This window comes from Eutrema salsugineum, unplaced genomic scaffold, assembly GCF_000478725.1.
Source record: "Eutrema salsugineum unplaced genomic scaffold, Eutsalg1_0 scaffold_13, whole genome shotgun sequence".
In the NCBI taxonomy this organism is placed as follows: Eukaryota; Viridiplantae; Streptophyta; class Magnoliopsida; order Brassicales; family Brassicaceae; genus Eutrema; species Eutrema salsugineum.
Genome location: NW_006256885.1, coordinates 2,342,890 through 2,367,883, shown reverse-complemented (window position 1 = coordinate 2,367,883; position 24,994 = coordinate 2,342,890). Strand labels below are relative to the sequence as shown.

At 38.8% G+C, this 24,994-nt stretch overlaps 5 protein-coding genes across 10 annotated transcripts; 3 read left to right on the top strand and 2 right to left on the bottom strand.

Annotated features, from left to right (window-relative positions):
• Positions 1-118: 118 nt before the first annotated feature.
• LOC18025366 (dynamin-like protein ARC5) lies at positions 119-4,702 on the bottom strand. The gene is made up of 17 exons (XM_006406403.2): positions 4,216-4,702; positions 3,950-4,114; positions 3,747-3,869; positions 3,446-3,667; positions 3,243-3,376; positions 3,055-3,147; positions 2,875-2,938; positions 2,703-2,751; positions 2,400-2,482; positions 2,159-2,316; positions 1,962-2,022; positions 1,650-1,712; positions 1,456-1,556; positions 1,272-1,329; positions 804-1,136; positions 534-698; positions 119-383 (listed from the first exon to the last, which is right to left on the bottom strand). Exons 1-17 carry the CDS (start codon positions 4,609-4,611, stop codon positions 291-293), a joined length of 2,361 nt encoding a protein of 786 aa, XP_006406466.1. The 5' UTR covers positions 4,612-4,702; the 3' UTR covers positions 119-290.
• Positions 4,703-5,122: 420 nt separating this feature from the next.
• LOC18025365 lies at positions 5,123-12,692 on the bottom strand. The gene is made up of 24 exons (XM_006406402.2): positions 12,474-12,692; positions 11,525-12,095; positions 11,307-11,431; positions 11,135-11,229; positions 10,812-11,036; positions 10,391-10,481; positions 10,086-10,137; positions 9,595-9,746; positions 9,404-9,474; positions 8,659-8,850; positions 8,526-8,564; positions 8,277-8,384; positions 7,792-7,881; positions 7,626-7,701; positions 7,159-7,255; positions 7,000-7,069; positions 6,741-6,917; positions 6,534-6,656; positions 6,342-6,425; positions 6,055-6,239; positions 5,831-5,969; positions 5,683-5,742; positions 5,517-5,588; positions 5,123-5,376 (listed from the first exon to the last, which is right to left on the bottom strand). The coding sequence occupies exons 2-24, from the start codon at positions 12,070-12,072 to the stop codon at positions 5,269-5,271; spliced, it is 2,979 nt and encodes a 992-aa protein (XP_006406465.1). The 5' UTR covers positions 12,073-12,095; positions 12,474-12,692; the 3' UTR covers positions 5,123-5,268.
• Positions 12,693-12,887: 195 nt separating this feature from the next.
• On the top strand, positions 12,888-15,903 carry LOC18025364 (eukaryotic initiation factor 4A-III homolog). The gene is made up of 7 exons (XM_006406401.2): positions 12,888-13,311; positions 13,709-14,030; positions 14,260-14,367; positions 14,470-14,589; positions 14,969-15,136; positions 15,264-15,350; positions 15,455-15,903. The coding sequence occupies exons 1-7, from the start codon at positions 12,995-12,997 to the stop codon at positions 15,566-15,568; spliced, it is 1,236 nt and encodes a 411-aa protein (XP_006406464.1). The 5' UTR covers positions 12,888-12,994; the 3' UTR covers positions 15,569-15,903.
• Positions 15,904-16,219: 316 nt separating this feature from the next.
• Positions 16,220-18,733, top strand: LOC18025363 (vacuolar protein sorting-associated protein 9A). Of its 2 annotated transcripts, none has more exons than XM_006406400.2 (5): positions 16,220-16,458; positions 16,814-16,961; positions 17,048-17,218; positions 17,315-17,494; positions 17,590-18,733. In XM_006406400.2, the coding sequence occupies exons 1-5, from the start codon at positions 16,370-16,372 to the stop codon at positions 18,586-18,588; spliced, it is 1,587 nt and encodes a 528-aa protein (XP_006406463.1). In that variant the 5' UTR covers positions 16,220-16,369; the 3' UTR covers positions 18,589-18,733. The 2 variants fall into 2 exon arrangements, with proteins under 2 accessions (XP_006406463.1, XP_024015528.1); XM_024159760.1 differs by having other exon boundaries at positions 16,233-16,458; positions 16,802-16,961.
• Positions 18,734-19,149: 416 nt separating this feature from the next.
• Positions 19,150-24,920, top strand: LOC18025362. Of its 5 annotated transcripts, none has more exons than XM_024159811.1 (8): positions 19,150-19,392; positions 19,765-20,166; positions 20,685-20,749; positions 20,951-21,247; positions 21,883-23,197; positions 23,341-23,426; positions 23,703-23,835; positions 24,126-24,920. In XM_024159811.1, the coding sequence occupies exons 1-8, from the start codon at positions 19,236-19,238 to the stop codon at positions 24,791-24,793; spliced, it is 3,123 nt and encodes a 1,040-aa protein (XP_024015579.1). In that variant the 5' UTR covers positions 19,150-19,235; the 3' UTR covers positions 24,794-24,920. The 5 variants fall into 5 exon arrangements, with proteins under 5 accessions (XP_024015579.1, XP_024015578.1, XP_024015576.1 ...); XM_024159810.1 differs by having other exon boundaries at positions 20,685-20,756; positions 20,850-21,247; XM_024159808.1 differs by having other exon boundaries at positions 20,685-20,756; positions 20,844-21,247.
• Positions 24,921-24,994: the final 74 nt, after the last annotated feature.

Below are 24,994 nucleotides of genomic sequence, written 5' to 3'. Positions count from 1 at the left end.
GTATACATGTTTTTTCTGTCGGTGTACATGTATCTGTAGCATGCGACTACTAATTGGTGTTTTCAGGTTTTTTCATGTTGCAAAGACACTTAAGTTTGCAAATTATTAGACCAACAAGCAAACCCAAAAATCACTTGAAACGACAACTTTTCCTTTGTACTTTTTTCGGACATCCAAAGTTGAAACACATAAGATGTTCCCTCATGAAACATTCTTCGATTGTTTTCTTTTTATTTAACCTAAAACTAAGCAAATAAAATATCTTGAAAAGAGATCCATGACTTGAGTCACTACTGCGAGGAAGGCGTCTTTAGATTCTGAGCAAATTCGTGAGAGTTTAGCTTCTCATTCATCGCTCTGAATTTCTCTTTTATCCTCTTTATCTGTCCAAAACATGAAAACAAAAAGTATATCAACATAAAGTTGTCTCATACGTGGTTATACACATCGAGAATTAGTTCTTTTGCAGAGTTTCAATGACAAATAGAAAAGTAAAGCACGATCATAATATTCAGGGTATAAATTTGGTTTACCCTTCTCAACTCGATCTCTGTGCTTCGTTTCTTCTGATCAAGTGATTGCCGGAGATTCGTGATGTCGAAAATACTATCAAGGTCATCTTCAAATGCGTTTTCCAACTCTTCCCGGAGAAGAGCAGGTAACTTATCGACGATAGGCATTAGAAGAAAACAGTTAAACTGCAGAACAAACGAAACACACAAAGACAAGAGAGCCCACTTAACCATAATAGAAACTCACTTTAAAAGTAAGAATATGAGTATAAACCGAAGTAGGAGCAAAACCTTTAACTCAGCTGAGGCAAGAAAGTATTCTCGTATGCCTTGGAATATCTGTTGGACCAACGCGTAGACAATTCTCTCGGAAGAAGGAGCAAGCTTGCGGTTCCAAAGCGTGCTATCTAGAAGATCAGCTAACCGCATTTCTGTTGTCTGAATACTGGAACCTGAATCGATGTTTGAGGCGAGGTGGCTTAGCTTCACATCTGATCTTGACTTTGTGTCTGTTGTGCCGCCTTGTGCGTCATGGGGAAGACTAAAACCTATGGGATTACCTGATGTTGTAAGTTGCTCTGTTCCGCCAAATGAGTCTAGAAATTGACGTAGACCAGCTCGGTTCTATATAACATTGGGAGAAGATAAAACTACTGAATGAGAAACGAAACACCAAAATTCAAACAAGTTTTTTATGAGAAGATTTTTACTTCTAGTGTCAACTCAATGGAACAGAGCTAATAAAGCTGTAGGAGTAACCTTGTTGTGAAGAGACCACGTAACGTAGCGAGTCGTGCTTGCTAAATCCTCCATACATCTGCAATCAATTATAGGGAGATTTAATCACTGAAGTTCACCAGAAAACAGGTAGCTACTAGGCACTGAAAGATTAAATCTATGGACACTAAAAATAGACAAGTGCAGGAGCTGGAAATAGATTTACTTGTCACGACATGATTTTTCTGTGGACTCCACAAAACTGTTGAAAGCTGAAGCAACCCGCTTGAGAAACACCTCATGGCCACTTAAGTATTCACCTTCTTTCTATTAAAATTTAAAACACACATCAAGCAATTTGCTGGTGGAAGGTAAAAATAAGGAGGAGACCATCAGGAATAAAAAAAAAGCAGTGCCTACCTGAAGAAGGTATACAGAAATTTGAAGCAATCTCTTGAGAATGTGTAGAAGCCTGGCCCCTAACTAAACAAACACAAAACCAAACACAAATGAGAACTGAAAAAACACTTTCTGTACGGAATGATTGTGAAAAAACAAAATCTTCTGTAAGCCTAACATGTTTTACTCAATAACTCTTGAGCACAAATAAGAGTCCTAGCAAATCTAATGTTATATTTCAATATTCACTATCATGTATAGCTAAAGTGATTAGTAACATTTCTTTCCATCCTCCACGAAAGAAGAAGAAAATAGTAGATATATCTTTATCACCTGATGAAGGAAAGGTTCAAACGTGTCACGAGCTTTTGCAACTGCTATAACGCAAGCTGTTCTACAAAAGCAAGTAAGATAAAAGAGAATAAGTAGTCCCATAGCAAACACGAGAAACATTGCAGGTCAGATTAGCTACTGAAAGTGGGTCTGAGAAGCAAATACAACAAAAATGCAAAACTGCGTTGCTATGATACCTGGAATAGTTTGTTCCATCATGAATATCCTCGACACCGCATGCATTTACAATTTCCTCTCGCGTTATTGGGGGACATTTGATAGCACCAACTAGAAAACGGAACTCAGCCATGGCACGATGATACTGTGCACCACCATAAAGACGCATCCCTGCATTCTGTAATTGAAAAGAATAGATTTTGAAGACTACGCCAAGCTTGCTTTGCCAAGTAAAAACAATTTTCCAAGGGAAATGCTTACTGGTATTAGCTTATGTGGGAACTGGAGACCATCAGTACCAACAAAAGCTCCTCCTTGCGTCCTTTCATCTTGCAATGTTTCACCTGAAAAAAAGCATCATGATAAGTTATCACCGAACACAACATAAAGTGAATGTCGTTACACAATGTGCTTCGAAAAGTTAATAAAGTATCATGACCAAGTCGAACTGAACAATATGCATTTAGCTAAACTAATCTTGCAAAAGACCAATTTAACAACCACAAACAAGAAAGATCATTGCCAAAGATAGTTAGATGGTAGAGAACAGTGCAGTAACATTACCAAATTTATCTGGAGGGGCCACAACTGTTCCTTTCAGTAACAGAGATAACTGGTCAAGAACATAAAAACAAAACACATGAGAAACGGAGTAGATTACCAAATGAACTTCTCTGTTTCACTAAGTCCAGGCATAAAAAGAAATCTTAAAAATCAAAATGCGCTCTACAGAGACCTTCGTTAAGAAGAGATCATGGAAAGTCCTGCCTCTCTCTTTGAGTTTTGCTTCATCTAAAGAGCTGCATTGAAAGGAAAGAGTTTAACCACCAATAAGTTAAATTCTCTTACATCAAAAGAAAATAACTAAACTGCCTTAAAATCAACTAGACATTTTCAGACAAAATAAAATTGCAACCTAAGTTCCTTGCTAACGGTATCCAGCTTTCTGATTGTACTGCGGTACTCCTTTCCCAAAAGTGGAATGATCAATGGAACACTCTCTTTGTACCTGAAAGAGAATGGCATCAAGAATATATCGAAAAGCTAAACTACATGGGGAAACAGAAGCTGCAAATTTACAGAGAACTAAAAAAGCAGTTCTACCTTTTCCAGAGTAGTTCTTCTAGAAACAACCTCAGTTTACTGATACCAATTCTACTCTTTTCCTGCTTTGTCAGCAGACGGCCGAGCTTCTTCTCTAAAGAAGCAATGTCTTCAATCTCTCTAAGTGACACAGCCTGAAATGAAAACCACACGCAGTTTAGAATCCATGAAAAGATCTATGAATCAGAGAGCATAGCATATACCTGTTTGAACTCGTCGTTAGACTTATATACTGAATCGTGTCCATAGCCAACTCTTCCGGAAGGCACAGACGTGAAGAAAGGGGAATCGCCTAATAAGGAGCTGTCAAGTGCGCTTGCAGGAGGTGAGAGGAAAACTTCCACGTCGGATGAACATGAGAACTGAGGGATCTTAGTGTCAAGCTTAGTGGAGACAACAATCGTCCTAGAAAGCTCAGGATCAACCTACATGAAGAAAAGAACAAAACTTTATAAAAAATAGCTAAATAAAGACGAGGGTTAGACGCAATTGGGAGCCTCGTACCTGCATCACTATCCTTCTAGTAGTTGCAATGCTCCAGTCACTGCTATCTTCGAGGCATAAAATGATGAACTCTTTGTGTTGCATCTTTGCTCGCACTAGAGCTTCCACAGCCCGTGCTTGAACCTAAGAAAAAGAGCCACTCTCAAATCAGGCAAAACCACTAAAAAACTAAATCAGACATAGAAGGGGAAAAAAAAAAGAACCTGAAGTGCTCGGTTTTTGTGTCCTGGTGCAGGAGCTATAAGTCCAGGTGTATCAATGATGGTAAGGTTAGGGCAATACTTATATTGCACTTTCACAATTATCTCTTTCGCAGAGAAAGGACATGCCTCTTGCTCCAGCCTCATGTTTTCAGCTTCAATATAAGCCTAAAACCCAAAACACATATCAGAAATGAGCATTATGCTTCTCTACAAGAAATACAAGTTCTTGTATTTGGTAGAAACAAGAAGCAAAATGATAACAACACCTGAATTTGCGAGAGAGATTTGGGGAGAGCAACGGAAGGATCATCGTCGGATCCGAGGTGGCAGAGAGGGAACTGACACTGAGGATCGTACTTCATGTGAAGAGTGATCGGCCGGCGAGTTTTGGTCCCGCCTCCGACGTGGTTAAACTGAAACCCCATGAGAGCTTCCACAAGCGCGCTCTTGCCGTCAGTCTGCTGTCCGACGACAAGAACCGCCGGAGCCTCGAACGGCGTCTCTAATTCCTGCGCCAGAGCGTGTAATTCGTTGTACGCTTCGTAAAGACTCCACCGCTCCTCAATCGCCGCCTCCGCCGCCGCCGCCGCCGCGTCGTCCTCCTGCTCCTCCTCCGCCATTTTCTCAACCGTCACCGATTTTGGCGCTGCTATATCAGACATCGTCTCTTTCGAATGTGAGAAGATGAGCAGAGAGGAAGTGTGTGTGTAAGTCTTTTCTTACTCCTTTTTTTTTTTTTTTTTTCCTCGCCGTTCCTTTCCGCCATTGAAATTAGCATAGATACGGCTATTTCAATTTAAATTTTTTTCTACCTTTTTTTTGTCTGAAGAAAATTTGGAAATACTTTTGTTTGAGTAATTCCACACGCGCATCATGGCGCGTGAGTAAACGTTGGAATAGTCCTCCACTACATTAGTAAACACTGAAAAAGAGCGCGTGAAGAGAATGAGCTGATATATCTAATTCTTGTTTTGTCCTCACTTCCTTTTTGTTTACCAATAGAATATTAAAGAAATAGTTGTGAGATACAAATATTAATCACGAGATACCAGAAATTTGTTTTTTTTTTTTTTTGGTGTGTAAATTGACTATTAGCACAGAATTGTGAAGTCAATCGAAAGAAAAAAACAGAAGTGAGATGAGAGAAAATTAAGGGTTTAAGCAGATTGGGACAGTGAATTGGCTATATTTTATATCTATTTTTAAAAATATAGGATTGAAATTCAGTAGTGATTTTTATTGTTTATGACATGAAAAAAATTAGTGAGTTTTTGATTCCTAAAAAGAGGAGACATTGAATATAGGGAACAAAATTGCTTTTAGAAACCAAAAGGAGACTTAGTCCGGCTTCCTCCTTCACCGTACTGCTCGTTCCACTTTCTCAACTCGTTCATAGTAGTTGCATCATACGACACAGACGGACTTACCTGCAATTGCATTAAGAATGATGCAATCTCAATATTAAACAAAAAGAAGAAGAAGAAGAAGAAGAAGAAGAAGAAGAAGAAGAAGAAGAAGAAGCATAAAGACAGATGCTGTTTTCTTTAAACTTAGATGATCAACATACCTTAGCTTTAGATTGAATGAAGTCGTCCAAACTCAGAGGCCGTAGATCAGGAGCTGCATTCCCTACCGAACCCTGAGGAATCGACATCGCAAAACACCAGAGTGATTACAAAATTGTCTTTTTTACCATACTGGTTATAAGCAAGATCTGTGCATTGTCTTTTTACCTTGTTTTCTTCCTGTAACAATTCTTGAACAGGTCTGTACGCAGCAGCGATGCATAGATTCTGCGATTTCAAAACAAGAACTTCTTTTTTAAGTGACACAGATTCCTCAATACTCAGAACTTGTAGAGTAAACCCTGAAATGACAAACCTTTAAATCGCTTCCTGAATATCCTTCGGTTTCCTTTGCAAGTTTATCAAACTGGAAACCAGTTTCAATATTTTCTTGAGCCAGAAATATATTCAAAATCTTCATCCGGTTTTCCGCATCTGGTAAATCCACATATATCCTAAAAACAGAAGCCCCAGATTATGGTTTCAATGAGACAAAATGTTCCAAAGGAGAAACTGAAAACTCAGCATTTTGGTTTTAACCTTCTTGGTAGACGACGAATGACGGCGTCATCAAGATCAAAAGGTCGGTTGGTGGCACCGAGGATGAGGATCCTTTGGCTATCTTTTGACCTGAGACCATCCCAAGCTGCCATGAACTCATTTCTCATTCTTCGTGTTGCCTCGTGCTCGAAAGCACCACCACGAGCCCCCAACAAACTGTCAACCTACCCGCCAAAACCAAATAAAGAATTTTCAGTCACTCCTTACCATAAAGAGCAATAACTGAAGTAGAAGAGTGATATCTATAAAGACACACAATGTCTCACCTCATCGACAAAAATAATCACAGGCGCAAGTTTGGTTGCAAATGAGAACAGAGCTTTTGTGAGCTTCTCTGCATCTCCAAACCACTGTGCAAGACAATAGACGAAGTTGACATAGTCAAGAACCAATCAGATGTGAAGTTGGAAAGTGATTATTTTTAGTGGCCACACAACATAGTTGAAGGCTCCATGTACCTTTGATGTAAGTGTTGAGCCAGTTATACTAATGAAGTTTGCCCCAGCTTCTGTAGCAAGCGCCTTGGCAAGTAGCGTTTTACCCGTACCAGGAGGACCGAAAAGCAATATGCCTTTACACGGCTGGACAAGAAAGAACTCAGGCCATCAGGAAAAAAAACAAGATGAGGAATACATCCCTTAAGGGAAAATAAAATAATGACATACCCGCAAGAGATTTCCACGAGTGAAGAGCTCTGGTCTTCTCATGGGAAGAATAACCAACTCATTCAATGCCTTCTTCACATGTTCGAGAGCACCAATGTCGTCAAATTTGACACCAATCTCTCCAGGAGCAACGACAGCTGAAACAAAATTGCTTTCGTACTCATCCTTTGCTATATTCTGCAAGAAAATATCTATGTGGGATTAACTATGATTATTCAACTTCCACATTCCAAAACACCAGACGGGGGAGAAACTAAACCTTCAAGCTATGTGAAGGCTTCCGGGAGATATCTTCCTGTGCCTTTAACCTTTTAACTGAAATATCAATGCTACAAAAGAGGAAGACAACAGTAAAGATAAACTCAAATAAAAGATAAAATCATAGACCCAAAAGATAAAGCCACACCCATGCCATTACCTTTCACGAGGCAGAATCAGGCGGCCTTCTTTAATCGATGGGCTTGGACAAGATGATAGATAATGGTTTCTTGCCCAGCCAATAACTTTCTCTGCCCCTGCAAAACCAAAATAGACAAGTTTCTGAGCACTCTTGGTCACCACATAAGTGATTGGGACAAATTAGAGACAGTGGCCGAAATCAACGTCAATCACAAGGGACTGTATCCTGTTTCAACTCATACAACCAAACAATGTGAAAGATCTAAACATATAAGTGCAAGTAAAAGCCTTATCATAGCTCTCCTAACAACCGGATTTTTGCCATTAGAGCAACCAATGTCACACAAAACATATAGTAAAGGCAAGCTTGATATCCTCAATCAGCAACTTTATCCAACACGTCACAGCTAAGACTTAACAACCTTGCTAAAACATAACGAGCAAACACCTACATAATAAACTAATTTATTCATAGGAGTTACACACTTTGCTTTGTCAATATCACGCCATCGGTGTCCACTTGGTACAAATCTGTGCATAATAAGTCGTTTTCCTCAAGCACCTGAGAGAAAGTTCTCAAGTGTTACAATGATTATGAAAAAATCACAAATTGACTCCATTTTTTTTATAGAGATTCAATCTAGATGTGTACCTTAAGTAGCTCATTCAAATTGCTCCGTGATACCACAATTCTTCTATCTTCTCCAAGTTGTTTGTTGAATACTACGAGGGTATCTTCTTCCTGCACCAGAAATAAAAAAGAAGAAAACAAGTACGAGTTTGAGAAGAAGACATGCGGAACAAAGAAATCTCAAGAAACAGCTAGCAGAGTTGCCTGTGTGGGCATTTGCATCCCAGGCTATTGTTTGCAGATGAATTTAACCTTCCATCCAAGGAGACTGGGAAGAAAGTTTGTATATATTTTTTTTAATATATCAAAGTCAAAGGTTTTCAAATAGCTTACTTCTCCTTATGTCCGTAACCTAAAAGGTATTAACAGAGATATTTTCACAATAGACATTATCTGATTCTGACTAGTCTATGCAATCTCACATAAGTGTGAAAAAACATATCAATGCAATTTTCAGAGGTTATCCAGAATCATGTAAGAACGTAATCAAAAGATTTAAGGCATACCTTAGGAGGGTGTAGGCTTATAACATTAGTGAAGAGATTGTATAACTCTTTCTCCTCTGATGTTTGCCTTCCGGTGAGTCCCTCAGTAAGACGCTTCAACGGAAGGGGCTGCAAGACACAAAGGCATCAAAGGTAAATAGTTAGTGGTTGATGTGCATATGAAACCAACCACAAGTTTCAAGAATATACCACAATAGATAAGTACTAAGATTCCATTATCAACGTTACTTTTATGTTTAGCTAACATACCAGTCTCGAAATGCGGCCAAAGTTTGGGAGTATCATCGTCTGTTCAAAACAAAAAAAGGTACAAAAAAAAATTAAGTTACTGATCAATAACAAAAGAAAAACCATTGCACAATGACACATGAGAAAGGCTTACGAATCTCTCTCTCTCTTTTGAGGCTGTTTCAATCTTCCGTCCACAGATCATTACAACAGGACCTGATAATTTATCGAACATTTCCTGAACTTTGTCTACAAACTCATTTCGTTTTGATTTAGGTACAGCTCTAGACAACCACTGGGACGAGTCTGGAAAATAGACAATAAGTGGTTGCGTGGATTGGAAAACCTACAAACACAGGAAAATAATGGAATAAATTGAAAACCAAAAGTCCAGATATACTTATTAGTAGTGCAAAAGACACTGCAAAAAACAGCTCACTGGCCAGAGAAATAGAGAAAGAAACACAGGCATCCACAGCTAAGCATAAAAGATAGAATCCACACATATAAAACTTATATGTATTACAAAAGGTTTCTAAGATTCAGTGATATAGTACTCGAGCTAGGTTACAGTTCTCAGAATACCAGTAAACGTTCTGGAAACTAAACGAACGAGAACATTTGAATGTAATCTATTAAATTAAGGCTACTTCAAGTTTTACGTGCCTTGAAGAAAGTGTATGCAACTTTAGACTTCACATCTTAGGGCAGAGATATTATAAATTTCCATCCCAAGAACGCAGCATAGGTTGAACCATCCATATTAAGTTTCAACTACATTTAAACTTAAGAGCACTTGTTACCGCTGGCCACATTATCTGATCTGATCTATGGGATAAGGAACATGTACATCGATAGCTGAAAAGCAACAAAAAAGCATCACCTCGCTTCCAAAATACCTCATTTAAAGCCTCCACGGCAGTGTAGCCATCTTTTTCCTGCATATCCAAATCATGCTTGAGGTCATTAACTGCACAGACAATATAGAGGTTAATTTATGTATTGTTTATTGTCTACATAGATAATAGTTTTTCAAAAAAAAAACAACGATCACACATCAACCATATATAACTTTATGAAGTAAATATACCATCTATCCAATGCATATGTAGCTTTTGGGACTGCTTTGTTGGTTTCTTCTTGCTTCCCTCTGATGATGTATCACCTTCATTGTCAAATACGACCGCAATGCTGTTCCCACTCACCTCAAAGATCTCTCCACGCTGTCCGCTAGATAATGGCCTGCAGGTATATAATATTTGGTTAAAGACAATATAGGGTATCCAATATCTTCGTGCATAATTTTTAGCGGGAACGACTCAAATTAAACGCACTAAAATCATTACCAAAGGCATATCAAACAAACACAATTAAGTTCTGGCATTTGACGAGAAAACATAATATGATCTGTCTTTATTTTCACAAGGCTCCTTTAGTTACTTAGACTGAGCTTTCATGAGTGACCCACGTTTAAGAATCTAAAAGCTTCCAGTGAACTCATTACTAAAATATGTGTTGAACATGTCAATCTTAAAAGCACGGTTAGAGAATAAATTCCACAAAAATGAATCAGTAAACTACCTCTGCTTTGCATCCCCCTTCTTAGAAAGCCCAACATATTTTACTCGATCTCCTGCAATTATGTAACCACAAATAGAAATAAGGAAAAAGTGGAAAAATGACGGCACAAAGAGTAATTAGCAATCCGACAAATGAATGAGGAAAGAGTGAAAGGCTAGTGAGAGAAAGAGAACACCAAGAAAATTATGATAGATAGTATAAAAAGATAATAAAGTTGAACTCATTTAGCAAACTGATACATTCAAGTCTACCTAGAATTTGAAATGATGAAGATGTTTTCTAGAGTTTTGAAATAGGATTGTTACCTTTCTTTGCAGGTCGCCTGGCTTTATCAGAATGCTCAACAGTTGCCGCTTCGCAAGCTTCACCAGAAACTTGTAGTTCTTCCGCTACTAACTGCCACAATTTAGAGCTAGTAAGCAAATATTCAGCAATTTCTATAACTCGATTAGTTAAATGTTCAAGAAGGGAACAGTGCAAATTGTCATCATTTAGAACAAAGAAACAGCTTTCAAACAGAAGGCTTAGTACAACCTGGTGACTCGTGCACAATTCCTCCAATAACATATTCGTAAGAATAAAATAAACTTATATGACAGGGTCCAAGAGATCACAATGGTCACGGGGTACAGCAAAAAGAAACAACAAGTATCATGGTAAACGTAAAATTAGGAAAAGAACAATCAGTACAGACTAACTTTTATGAATCTGTTAACGCAATCATACCTTTCCAAACTCCTCAAGTTTTGGCACAATTTTCTTGATATCTTCCTCAGTAACCTTGATGCAGGCTTCATCATTGTCACTACCATCTGTTTTCGCTTCAGAAGCCTCCTCATCATTAGATCCAGATTCTTCCTCAGCTTCAGATTCTGTAGCGCACCCTTCTGCTTCCGCTTCTGCGTTTTCACCATCGGATTCAGATTCTTCATTGTAGTCATCAGAAAAATCCTGATCCAGAATCGAGAAAGATTACATAAACACACGGAAAAAAAAACAGAAAGGAAAATGGTGGCATGTTATAGGCAAATTACTCATAAGAATCTCACATAAGGGGCAAGAACGCTGCTGTCAAGAACTAACAAGGGAACTTGTACATCACGAGCAAGTGCTCGCACTAGCCTCTCTTGGTAAAGTTCAGTGCCTGAATAAACAGTAGATGTTTTATTGGCCATCTTCTATTTCCTCGATAAAAGAACAACATCAAAGTTAATCACAAACCTGGAGCACCCTGGAGCAATATTCTTCCACTTGAAGAATCTAAACGGGCACCATATATGGAAGCGGCATTCTTTTGTCTTATATGTGAGGTAACACATTCCACCAAAATATTTTTCGTGTGGTCGCTAAGGAAATGAGCATGAGCAGAATCCATAAGCATAAATGGAAAGAGACATACAATAACAGAGAATAAATACACAGAATAAGTAGATTATTACTGGATATAGTAAGGGAAGGTCTCCCAAGAAAGCTGCATCTTTTCCCAAGGTTGGACTCTCCGTAAGAACTCGTTTTTGAATCTTTCTCGTCTACTAAGGAAAGGTGTCTCCTTCTTTCTGCATTCACTAGAAAGCCTCTCGTTATCGAGCCATTCTATTTGGTCCTGTTCTCCAAGTTTAGCATGCGAATCTAAATTCCCAACACTGCAACTACTTTTCTCCTTCTCGGTTTTGCCATCATCTATGCCACTCTCTTTGTTCAAAGAGACATGTTTGTCCTCACTAGCATTCCTTCCATCACCTTCAGAACTAAAACTACGAAGCTGACTGTTCCTCGGAAATCTTAAACAATTTCCCGAGGCAAGACTATTACCACGGGGAGAAAATGAGCAGAGGAGAGACTCTCTACTCAAATGATTTGTTAATTTATTTGTGAATCCATAAGATCTGGACACCGTGTAGTCTCGAATGGCTGGCCTAACTAAGTATTTGGCTTGCTGCAATACCAAACCCCATCTCTGATTCCTCTTTATTGCTCTAGTATACATCGCAACCTCAAAATCCAAGATTACTGCGACCAAAAAAAAAGAAAAGATTTCATTGATTTACAATCACTTGCAGAGTCGATTTCTTGCACCATCCAAACTTTATGCATCGCACATGTAAACGCACCATTAAAACAAACCAAAACCGAAGTAAAGATTAATGCAAAACATGCTAGAGCAACTCAACATAGATTCTATAACATTTGTTTCGACTTGAGGAATAATTCACTTCAGGAAAATCATCTCCCTATTAATTAGTTTTGTCAATAGCAGACATAAATCAAAAGTTACATTATGACGCAGAGTGGAAAATCCCATGTAACAAAACGCATCTCAATATGTGAATTAATAGAGAAATGATGGTATGTTCACCTATTATCAACCATATCTTACAAAACACGAACCTTTAACACAGAGGAATAAAACCAATTCTATTCATTCCCCAAGCTTTAAGAAAAAATCCAATCAGGCTTTGAGCAAAGAGGAAACGGAATCAGGAGCGAGATAAGGTGAAGGAGAGAGACAAAGAAAAAATCCCAACAGACCAGAGGAGAGAGATAAAAAAATGAAAAAAGACCGATCTAAGTAGGTTCTTCTCAGGCTGCTGGGTTCGCGAGGTTCGGTCGGCTTCGTGATACAAGGTTGTCGTTTTGAGACAACATTGTTACTTTCTTAATATTGATATGGGCCCAAAGCTCTAAGGCCCATTAAATATAAAAAGGAAAACTTTATCGATTAGAGTCGGTATTTTTACTATAATTTGATATAAAAGCCCACAAAATTTGTCGAGTTTATAAAATCGCATCCACTGAGCCGCGCTTATCTCAGACAGCACATCCTCGAGAAAAGCCAAATCGTGGAAAAAACGATCGAAAACCCTAGGAGAGAGAAAAAAATCCAGAAGGAGATTAAGTTAAAGAGAGTTATGGCGGAAGCGAGCATGTCGAATCCTGGCCGTGGAGGCGGTAGGAGAGGCGGCGGACCAATGGATGACGACAAGCTGGTCTTCGAGACTACCGAAGGGATCGAGCCCATCACCAGTTTCAATGATATGGGGATTAAAGAGGATGTGCTTCGCGGCGTCTACGAGTTCGGTTTCGAGAAGCCATCTGCGATTCAGCAGAGAGCGGTGATGCCGATTCTCCAAGGGCGCGATGTTATTGCTCAAGCTCAGTCCGGTACCGGAAAAACCTCTATGATTGCTCTCTCCGTCTGCCAAATCGTTGACACGTCGACTAGAGAGTATGTTATCTTTTCCTTCTGCTTGGGAAAACCCTAATTACGGTGTTTTAAGTTTACTGATTTGTACGAATTGTTCTTCTGGTCGATTTCATTATGTCCTGATTTACATCATTAGGTTTTTCTTAATCAATTTTGCAATTTGTTGGTGGGGGTGTTTGATACTCGGATTCTCACAGTTTTGCTGGGATACATATTGATTGATTGTTTGGTTAATGTTCAATTAGTACGACACTGGTGTTTCATCACGGTTTTCTGACTTGTTAGAAAGTTATTGGTATATAAAAGAATTCCTATTTTGAGAAGGTGTGATAGTTATTCTGGCTTTTTGTAACACTTGCTTTTAGGCTGCAAGATATTTTTACAAGTTCACTCATCAATTTGGCAACTCTGTTTGCAGGGTTCAGGCCTTAATATTATCACCAACGAGAGAGCTGGCTTCACAAACAGAGAAGTCGATACAAGCTATTGGACTACACGCCAGTATCCAAGCACATGCATGCATCGGTGGGAAGAGCGTTGGAGAAGACATCAGGAAGCTGGAGCATGGTGTCCATGTTGTGTCTGGGACACCTGGCCGTGTCTGTGATATGATAAAGAGGAGAAGTCTACGTACCAGAGCTATTAAACTTTTGATTCTTGATGAATCGGATGAAATGCTGAGCAGAGGGTTCAAGGACCAAATCTATGATGTTTACAGATATCTCCCACCCGATCTACAGGTCCGATTTCAGTGCTCAAATATCATGTGTTGGTTATATCTAGTTTATTGGGTGTTATTGCACTTGCTTTCTTATTTTCTGGATTGGCTGCTTTGACTCTGGGGATTGGACCTTGTAGCTCATCGTTGAGTTGCTTGAATGATCCATGCGAAAATTTTGGTAGCTATTAACTGAAGTATGACAAGCTTCCATTATTTGATATCTCTGACCTGATGTCCTATGTTTATAGGTCTGCTTGGTTTCTGCAACTCTTCCTCACGAGATTTTGGAGATGACATCCAAGTTTATGACGGATCCAGTGAAGATACTTGTGAAGCGTGATGAGTTGACTCTGGAAGTACGTTTTTCTTCTGCATCTGTATGCTTGTTGATATTTAATTTTACAGTAGGGTCACACTCATATGCTTCCCTGGTTAACTTTCGTGTTAAACTTTTTCAGGGCATTAAACAATTTTTCGTTGCTGTTGAGAAGGAGGATTGGAAATTTGATACACTCTGTGATCTTTATGACACACTTACTATTACTCAAGCTGTTATCTTCTGCAACACAAAACGAAAGGTAATCATGTCGCTCATCTTAAGATAAGCAACTTTATCTGTAGTTCTGTACTTTATTTGAAATGGTTTAGGTGATTAGGTATCTCATGTTGTTCACATTAAGCTTCTAGCACTGCTATCTTAACTGGATTTGGAATCTTGTAACGTCCTCAAAATATTGTACTCTTAAACAGAGTTAAAAATACAACTCTACTCCTCTAGAATACTCACAAGCTGTACTCTCACCTGTAGGTTGCATTGGCCTTCAATTTTAATCTGCGAAACTATATACAATCCTGATGCATTATAGACTTTGCTTTTGATGTTTTTGGTAACTAGGGTTCTTGAAGTATGGTTTCTTTTCAATGTGTCGCTCAACTTTATCTCTGCATTTGTTATAGGTGGATTGGTTAAGTGAGAAGATGAGGAGTAATAACTTTACAGTCTCATCAATGCACGGCGACATGCCTCAGAAGGAGAGAGATGAGATCATGAACCAGTTTCGGTCAGGCGACAGTCGTGTTTTGATCACGACAGATGTATGGGCACGTGGGATTGATGTGCAGCAAGTAAGTCATTACTTATTCGCTGTATCTTGTGTAGATAATATAATGCAGGAAAAGTCTCCTCTGTCAGAATATGTGTCATAAGATTATGGCAGAGTTTGAATTGACATGAGAAACTTTCTTTTAACAGGTTTCTCTTGTCATCAATTATGATCTCCCCAACAACCGTGAGCTCTACATTCATCGTATTGGACGGTCTGGTCGTTTCGGGCGTAAGGTAACTGATTTATCTGCATTGTTTGTCGTGGATTGATCTGTCAAAGCTGTGAATTATACAAAATGAATATCTGTTTTAACCAACTAATACGGTCATTGTTCTAGGGTGTTGCGATCAACTTTGGTAAAAGCGACGACATCAAGATCCTCCGGGACATTGAGCAGTACTACAGTACCCAGATTGACGAGATGCCAATGAATGTAGCTGATCTTATCTAAAAGACCTTGTCTGAGATTTTTTTTTTTTGTGATGGTGTTTGTGCTTTTTCAGTGGGAAGTGTCTGAATGATGAAGTATTGTTCAGAGCTTGTGTCAGACAGATAATTGCACTATCTTATGAATGCTTCACTCTCCATTACCTACCCGCTTTGATGTTTCTTTGGAGCTTTTGAACACTTCAAATCACTTGTGGTAAATGTTTAATGACGAGAAACGATTTGGTCTTATTTTTCTCGTAATTTATTTTAGGTTTTGATCGTGTGTTAAAAAATTTCAGCTATTATTACTTGTAAGACTTGTGGGTAGTAAAACATCGATTTTGTTTGCAAAAGCAATAAATTTCTCATACTCAATTTTAACTAGTCAAGAATTTGTATTTATTTATAATCATCATAGACGCTCGGAATATTCACCATCATTTGGTTAAGACTTATAAACATAACTCGATCACGAATAATCTCAGGAAGATCAACGCTTCATCTCGCATAATTTATTGTACATGATTCCACAGAGAGTTAAAAGCTCATAAGCTTTATTGAAGATAGTTACTTGCCGTTTAGTTAAGCTCGTGTCTCTCGAAGAGGAAGAATTAAGGTTTCTTGTAATTTTCATTCGCGTTTTATAGATGAAACCAAAACCAATAACCGGTTAACTCCGAACCATATCCTCCTACTTGATAAAACGACCGTCGTTTTGTTAGCGACGACGGAACTCGACTTTCTCTTTGCCACTGATCTCTGATCTCGCTGGTCAATCGTCGTCGGAGGTACAAGCTTGATTGATCTGGTGATCTACTCGACGATGGAGAATAATACGGACGTTTCCTTTCATGATTTCTTGGAGCGGATGCGCAAGCCCTCCTCTGGCGATTTCGTTAAATCCATTAAAAGGTTTTTTTTTTTTTGTACTGATTTGAAATTTCTCAGTGTCATGATCTCGTTAATTCGGTGACTTTGTCATAAAGTTTAGTTGATTTGCTAGAAACTTGAAGCTGATTTTCTTGTGGTATCACAAGCTTATAGATCTTATTGCACTACAGTTCCATAGTTTATCATTTTTGGTCTCTGCAATTTCTGTTATTGGCAGGAAATTGGATCTTGCTAGCCAGCTATAACAACTATAAAAACATATTGAAAAAGCTTATTTATGAGGCTGTACTGGAATGATTTTTACTTGAATGCTTGGTTTGAAGATTACTTTTTCATAAAAACATTTTCGTGTATGGTTTTTGAGTTTATGTTGCAGTTTCATAGTTTCATTCTCGAACAATGCACCAGACCCAGAAAAGGATTGTGCTACAGTTCAGGCCTTCTTTGCCAAGATGGAAACTGCTTTCAGGGCTCATCCACTTTGGTCCGGTTGTTCTGAGGAGGAATTGGACAGCGCAGGAGATGTGAGTATATCAGTGTTCTTCTCTTTCCTTCTGGTTTGTTTGCATCTTCCTGCCTTAATCATTGCTCTTTTGGTATACACACACAGGGCCTAGAGAAGTATGTCATGACAAAGCTATTTCCCCGGGTATTTGCTTCAAGCATCGATGATGTTATATCTGATGAGAAACTCTTTCAGAAGATGTCATTGGTTCAACAGTTCATTTCTCCTGAGAATTTGGATATACAACCAACTTTTCAAAATGAATCATCGTGGCTGGTAAGCCAATCTAGTCAAACCTAGCTCCCACTAGTGTTACATCTTCTTGTTAATGTTCTTTACTTGTGATATTTCCCCTCTCTCTCCTTTCGGCAGCTAGCTCAGAAAGAGCTTCAGAAGATAAACATGTACAAAACTCCTCGTGATAAGCTTGTGTGTATCCTTAACTGCTGCAAAGTGATAAATAACTTACTGCTAAACGCTTCAATTGCTTCAAATGAGAATGCACCTGGTGCCGACGAGTTTCTTCCTGTTTTGATATATGTTACAATAAAGGTAATGCATGCTTGTTTCTGATGTTGTATTTTTTTAGTGCATTGGGTTTGTGCAACTACGTGTACTAGTGATCGTTCTGTATTTTCTTTTCGCAGGCTAACCCTCCACAACTTCACTCAAACTTGTTGTATATACAAAGATATAGGCGTGAGTCAAAACTTGTTGGTGAAGCTGCGTACTTCTTCACAAACATACTCTCTGCAGAGTCTTTCATCTCAAATATTGATGCAAAATCACTCTCAATGGATGAAGCTGAGTTTGAAAAGAACATGGAATCTGCACGGGCACGAATTTCTGGTTTGAGCAGCCAGGCTTATCAAACTGGTCACGGCACTGCACCACCCCCTCGTGACGAGTCCACTGTTCATAAAAATCAAATGCAGAATCTCAAGAGAGATAACACTCTTTTCCAATCAAAATCATCAGATAGTCTTTCTGGAACCAGTGAACTACTGAATACCAACAGTGAAATACCAATGAAGAAAGTCGAATCCACTTCGGATTTGGAAAACAAGGGTGCTGCGTTGCTTCTGAAAGATACCGAGGCAAGTAAAAGCTTTCAAGAGTATCCTTACATATTTGCCAGTGCCGGTGATTTGAGGATAGGAGATGTTGAAGGATTGTTAAATAATTACAAACAGCTCGTTTTCAAATATGTGTGCCTTTCCAAAGGATTGGGTGATGCAACACCTTTAGCTCCATCAAGTTCACCCTTGGAAGTTTTGTCTGGTTTTGATACGTCTAAGGAATCTGAGGATCGTAAGACAACATCTTCAGATGTTCAAACGAAAAGGGAAACTGATACGAGCGTGGATGATTTGATCCGAGCTCTACAGGGTGAAGGGGAGGATGTGGCCGATAAGCTCTCTGGTGTAAAACAAGATGAAGATAGCGCAGTTTCGACACAAGGAAAGGATGAAGAACGTGATCAAAAGGTGCACAAAGAAGCAGATGCCAAGAACATTGTTTTGATGATGCAAGGTCCAAAGAATGAGGGTGTCAGTTCTAGTACCCGAACTGCAGAAGATGATAACTTTGATTCAAAAGATCCACTTGCAGAAGCTTCTAGGGATCAGAATGACCCATCACAGTGATGAGAGTCTCTTGTATTCGATGTATGAAAACGGAAATGTTGGGGTTATTGGGAGTTGGATTGATGTAGAGTTGGTTGATTTAAAAAAATCTAAGAGATTTGTTAAATTTTGCATAGAGTTTTGAGTTTGAAGAAAATTTTAATCATTCCATAAAGGAATTCTGTTATATTTCTTCTCCATTACTGTTTTAATCAGAAACTTCCACAACCTTTTCTTTTCCTGAAAAAATCTCAGCAGACAAACAATTTGTTTATGTATATATGTTCTATAATTCGTGTCATGATGCTAAACTTGATTATCAAAGATGAAACCCAACATTTTGTTGTGTTTGGATCTTCAAGAAGATGCTGTGTGTTACTGCCAATGAACATTCAAATACAAAGTTTCTCGTGTCAAAATTTTTCCAATGTGTTTAAAAATGCGATTTTTCCAATTTTCCCTTTCATTGTCGTTTGTAGAGAACAAAACAAAACAAAATGTATTTATTTCCATCAAATTATACACGTGGCAGGCACCAACAAAGCTCTCCTCCACCGAACCGGTAAAATGCGATCTCTGGGAAATTTGATCTGTTAAACCGAACCAACCAGGAAAATCGGAACACCGGAAGAAGACGCGACGACTTCGAGTGAGTGAGCGGTTTTCCGATGAAAACTCCGGCGCTCCTCCTCCTCCTCCTCCTGGCCTTCGTATCCATCATTCCCCCGTCAAGCGGTCATGACGAATGGGATATCCTCACGGAGCAAAACTTCTCTTCTCAGATCCGTCTCCACCCTCACGTCCTCCTCTTCGTCACCGCTCCATGTACTCTCTATCTCTCCTTCTCTGTCTCTGTCTCTCTGTTTCTCGCGTACCTTTGCGCAGTTTGCGTATAAAATGTACTTGGGATGAGTCTGATCGGACAAATATCACGCAGCTTTTGCTCAAATCTATAGGATGCGAAGAGGATAATGGTTTTCTCATTGTCTGTGTGTCTTTTCCTTCCCATTTATTGAGAACCTCTGAAGCGTGATTTCGATCCTGAAACTTTGCAGTGTTTGATCCTGAAAAAGATAGTCACTTACTGGGTTTTTTTTTTTTGTTTCCCTTATGGCCTTAAAAAGTACTGTTTTCAAAATATGGAGTTGCTTTCACTGTCTCATTTGCTTTTTGCTTTGTTTTAATGCTGATTTATAGGGTGTGGCGAGTCCAGATCCCTTAAGAACGAAATTACTCAGTTGGCTCATAGTAGTGAGGAGTTTGAGTCGTTGAAGTTGATGGTTGTATACAAAAATTCAGAAAAGATGCTAGCACAAGCCCTTGGTGCTGCCAACGGGATAACAGTTTTGTACTATCACCATAGTGTGCCTTACAATTATCAAGGGAAACTCCGAGCCTCAAATATATTGTCCTCTATTCATCCTTATCTGACATCAATTCCCGAAGAACTCCCACTCAGACATTTGAAGTCTCCAGAGAGTTTGAATGATTTCCTTGAATCATCTGACAAGGCTTTACTTCTGTTCGATTTTTGCGGATGGACAGCTACACTTGTGTCTGAGTTGAACAAAAATGTAACTGAAGATAACCTTTGGCAAGGTGAGTTGATCTGTCGTTGTTGACTCTTGATCGCCATGTCAAGAGATAATCCTGATCTTGCGGGATCATTTATGTTTATTTTATGATTTGACTTAGGAAGAGTTTTTGTGGTCTCCCAATCGATTAGGTTAGTACGATGTTAGGAAGCTCTATAGAATATTAGTTCTTTAGAGATTAGAGTACAAAGTTTTCCGTCTAACATCTTTAATCCTAAGCATATATGCCATTTCTTTTTAGTTTATTTAATCATATTGTGAATCTTACGTTAGACTAGCCTCTGCCAGTATTGCATCCCTTGGTATAGAAGCGTAAGAATGTATCAAATTATATTTTATTTGCTGTCAACTAGCTTTACTTTCCCCCAATATTTCATTGATACACTCCCGGCATTGCATTTGGGTACCTACTCAAACTTCAAGATGTTATGTGATGGCCATAATGGCATAGTATTTCGCGCTGTTTCTCAGAAGTTGGAATGTTTGGCTGATTTCTTAGACATTCTGACCAAAACTTTGCAGGAAACTTCTCCAAAAGGATAGAAACTGACCGAGTGCTAAGGCTAAGAGGAAAAAATAACCAGAAGGTGGCTGGTAGATTCTCACTTCATGTCTAGACGATGTTGATATGTTATTGTTTGTGTGTTGCCTTTATAATGTGTGATTATCTTCATGCCCTAGAAACAGACCATGCAAAATGGAAAATGATGTGTAGAGTCCAAAGCGGGTTTGGTAGAGTTCCTTGGCTTGAGGATTTTAGCTATGTCAATGATACTGCTGCTTTGCAGGAGAATGATGGAGTCAATCGGGGTTTTGGACAAACATGTAACCATGAACAGTACAAACAATTCAGTTCATTCCTCCCGAAATTGATTGCCACCGCAAAAGAGTTTTCTCTGCCTCCTGAAAGACAAAAGTTTGGTCTGATCACAGAAGGATCACTGGCTTCATCTTTTAATATTGGAGCATTTGATTCATGGGCAGCGGTCCTTCAGCTGGCAGGATGTCCACATTGTTCAAAGATTCTCAAGGTCGGGGACGACATTCAGAGACTCTTGAAGATGGAAAATCCGATAGTTTCAGAGGTATGGTTCTATTTGTGTCCATACGTTTTAGTTGACGTTACAATTTCCATATTTAGGTATCTTTATTTTGTATGTTAGGGAGAAGTATCTGTAGCTAAATGAGTGTGAATTTTGCTAAGTGGGATCGTGTGCTAGCTATATAGTTTATTGGCAGAAACCACTCTCTGTAACTTAAAGTAGATATCTAACTATTCAATATACACAGTGGAGTTCATGTACTTCATTTAGAAGAGACGGTGCAATAAAACCATATATAAGTTGAGATATTGCTTCCATATATTAATTTAGATCTAGTTTGGTTTTTACTATGTATAACATTCTGCTTGTTATTTTATCAGCTAGTGCATAATGTGGTTATTACTGGGTTTTTGTTTTGCTTTCTATCCCGTGAACTTCCATAACCGACAAAACCTACGTAGTGCATTTTTTGTTAAACTGATCTTGTTTACTCAAGTGACAGTACTTTGTACTTCTATAACAGGAGACGGCCATTTGTCGTCAAAGCAAGATCTCTATGTTTATTGATTTTTAATTACTTTACTTCCAGTCCCCCATGTACTAATAAGCATATATAGTTGTCCGTTTTAAATTGTCTACCATTACATACATCAATCATCTTTGCTTTTCTCATGTAGCTGGAGGATGACCGGCAGGACCATGAGTCATCTTTACCTACAAGTAAACCATCGGTTATTCTTTTTGTGGATAGATCAAGTGGCTCCTTGGAAGATAGGAGGAGGAGTATGAAAGCACTTTGTACTTTCAGAGAGGTAGCTGCACATCATAAAGTGTCTGGCATAATGAACTGGAAGAATGATATTCAGCTTGAGAACTCCGTTAACCAGGCTGATGAAGAATCTGGGTCCGTGTCACGTCCGAAAACTGCCCCAAAGATTAAGACGATTAAGTTAGAGAATAAGGTCTCTTTTATGATTTTGGATGGGGATAAAAATGTTGCCCTTAATACTATAGGTCAAGGAATCGATGGCAGTTCCTTGCAGGAGATACTGACAAATCTTGTTCACAGAAGAAAAGAAAAAAAATTGAGCTCGATTGCTAAGGATGTTGGTTTCCGGCTTATATCCGATGATGTGCACATAAAAGTAATCGAAGCATTACCATCACAAGCAGAAGTTATCTCTGGTCAAGACACATCTTCATCTTCTGCAGAAGGTTCCAGTGAAAGTTCTCTTCACCCTAATGAAGTAGATGTGCAGAACGGGGCGAGTACGAGTTCTGAAGAAAAAGATAAAATGAAAATTTCTGAAAGTGAATCCTCCTCCCCCGATGATGAAGAGCAGGTTTCTAGAAACAGAAGTGAACAATTAGTAATGGGGGAAACCGATAAGTCTGGAGTTTATAAAGCAGAAAATGTTAAGGGAGAGATCAAGGTACCGTTGAACTCGGAATCGAAGGAAGATCTAGTGCATAGTTTTACGGGTTCATTTTTCTTCTCTGACGCAAATTATGCGTTACTTAGGGGTCTCACTGGTGATGTAAAGATTCCATCAGCAGTAATACTTGATCCTGCTTTACAACAGCACTATGTCCTTCAAGATGAGTTGGAATTTAGCTATGCGTCACTTGTCGACTTTCTTCATGGATATCTCAATGGAAGTCTATCACCTTATACACAGTCTGAAACTACTATTCAAAAGCCTAGGGAAGCTACAGTTCCACCTTTTGTTAACCTGGATTTTCACGAGGCGGATTCTATTCCGCGTATCACAGTCAATAATTTCTCCAATATGGTTCATGAATGGAATCAATCCAGTGCAGAGAAGGCTCCCTGTCCTTTGTGCCAGGACGTTTTGGTCCTTTTTAGCAATAACTGGTGTGGCTTTTGTCAGAGGATGGAGGTAGTTCTGCGTGAAGTATACCGATCACTAAAGGGATCTAAAGCGATAAAACAAGGAGGTTCCAGGAACAATCAAATGCTTTTTAAATCAGGTAATTGTAACTTTATTACTGTATGTATACAGTGACTAGTTTTTACTCCTATCTTTCTATCTGAGTCTATTGTAGAAAGTGAAATGAACACGTTTTATTTTTTTGAAGTTCATTCTCTTCTGTTGCTTTTTTATTTTCTGAAGCAGAGACACCGACTATAGTTCCACTGATCTACTTAATGGACTGCACGTTGAATGATTGCAGCTTAATCCTAAAATCAATAAATCAGGTACTTTCATGATAGCTTTGTCTGATTTGTTTATAGATTCTAGTATTGCATATCACGGGATTGCTGTTCTGATTCGTCATGGACAATAGCTTGAAGTTCACATTTAGTCTTTCCCTTTATAGCAATGCAAACAGTTCTTCCTTTTGACTCTTTTGAACCCCAAAAATTTAAATTTCTACGGACAGATTTTTTTTGTCTTGTGATTTGCCACTGTTAAATGCTGAGAGCTCAACTTTTGTACACCGTATTCTCATTTCTGAATCTTTAATGTTGCAGAGGGAAGTGTATCCTTCTTTAATATTATTTCCAGCCGAGAGAAACAAAGTTATTCCGTATCAAGGGGAGACGTCTGTAACTGACATAATGGAGTTTCTAGCTCGCCATGCAAAGAATTCTCCTGACATTTCCGGTAAGTCAACTCTGCTTTCTTTTTTATAACTTCTGCATACATATATGCAGAATATTATCTCTAAAGACACATCATGACCTCACAGTCGGACCTTCCAGGAGAAAAAAATTGAAGGAACATAGTTCTATGAAATCTGATATGTTTTTGCAACTTGTGACTCAGTGTTTTGGTAGTAACTCATTTTCTTTCAGGCTTAGCTGGTTATGAAACAGCATATTTTTTTGGCTTTTTGATACTTCTGTTTTGATATGGAGCCTAAACAAAGCAAGTTATGAATCTATCTCTGGCAGGAATCCTTCCTACTCTGTCTGGAAAAGAAGGAAGAAACTCAAACCAGCTCGATCAATCTTCAGTAAACGATAAAGTGACAGACGGTGATAAACTTGTTGAGCTTGTTGCAAGTAACAGAGATCCCCCTGAAATAGAGGTAAACCATGACCAGGTCAATTCCCAATCGCAGTCGGTCAAACCTGGTCCCCAAGTGAAAATGGGCACAATCCTGGTTGCTACAGAAAAGCTAGCTGACACTCCGCCATTTACCAAATCAAAGATTCTGATCATAAAGGCAGACCATGAATCCGGCTTCATGGGTGTGATCTTCAACAAACGTTTAAGGTGGAAATCTTTCCCTGACCTCGGCGTCGAAACAGTCGAGCTATTGAAAGAGACGATACTTTCCCTCGGAGGTCCAGTCTTGGATCTAGAAACCCCACTTTTAGCTCTGAGCCGAGAGGGAGACTCCTCCACGTTGCTCGAACTCTCACCAGGCGTGTATTTCCTAGATCATCAGTCCGTGGCTCGTCGAATCAAAGAGTTGAAATCTAGAGGAGGTCTGAATCCAACTGATTATTGGTTTTTCTTGGGATACACAAGCTGGAGTTATGAGCAGTTGTTTGATGAGATCGGTCTTGGAGTATGGGATGTTGATAACAGCGAGCTTGACTTGGCTTGGCCTTGAAGCTGTTTGCATCTTTTCTTGCGTATCTTGGCTCGCAATATAGTAATGTGTTTCCTTTTTACTTCCTTTTTAGAAAGAAGAAATTTCAAAGAACGAAAAAAATAGAAGATAGTAAAAGCCCTCTTTTGTTGGGTCGAAATGTTGGTTAACTGTAAGATCAAAACTTCAAAATGTCTTCTTTACAACATATATAGATTCACA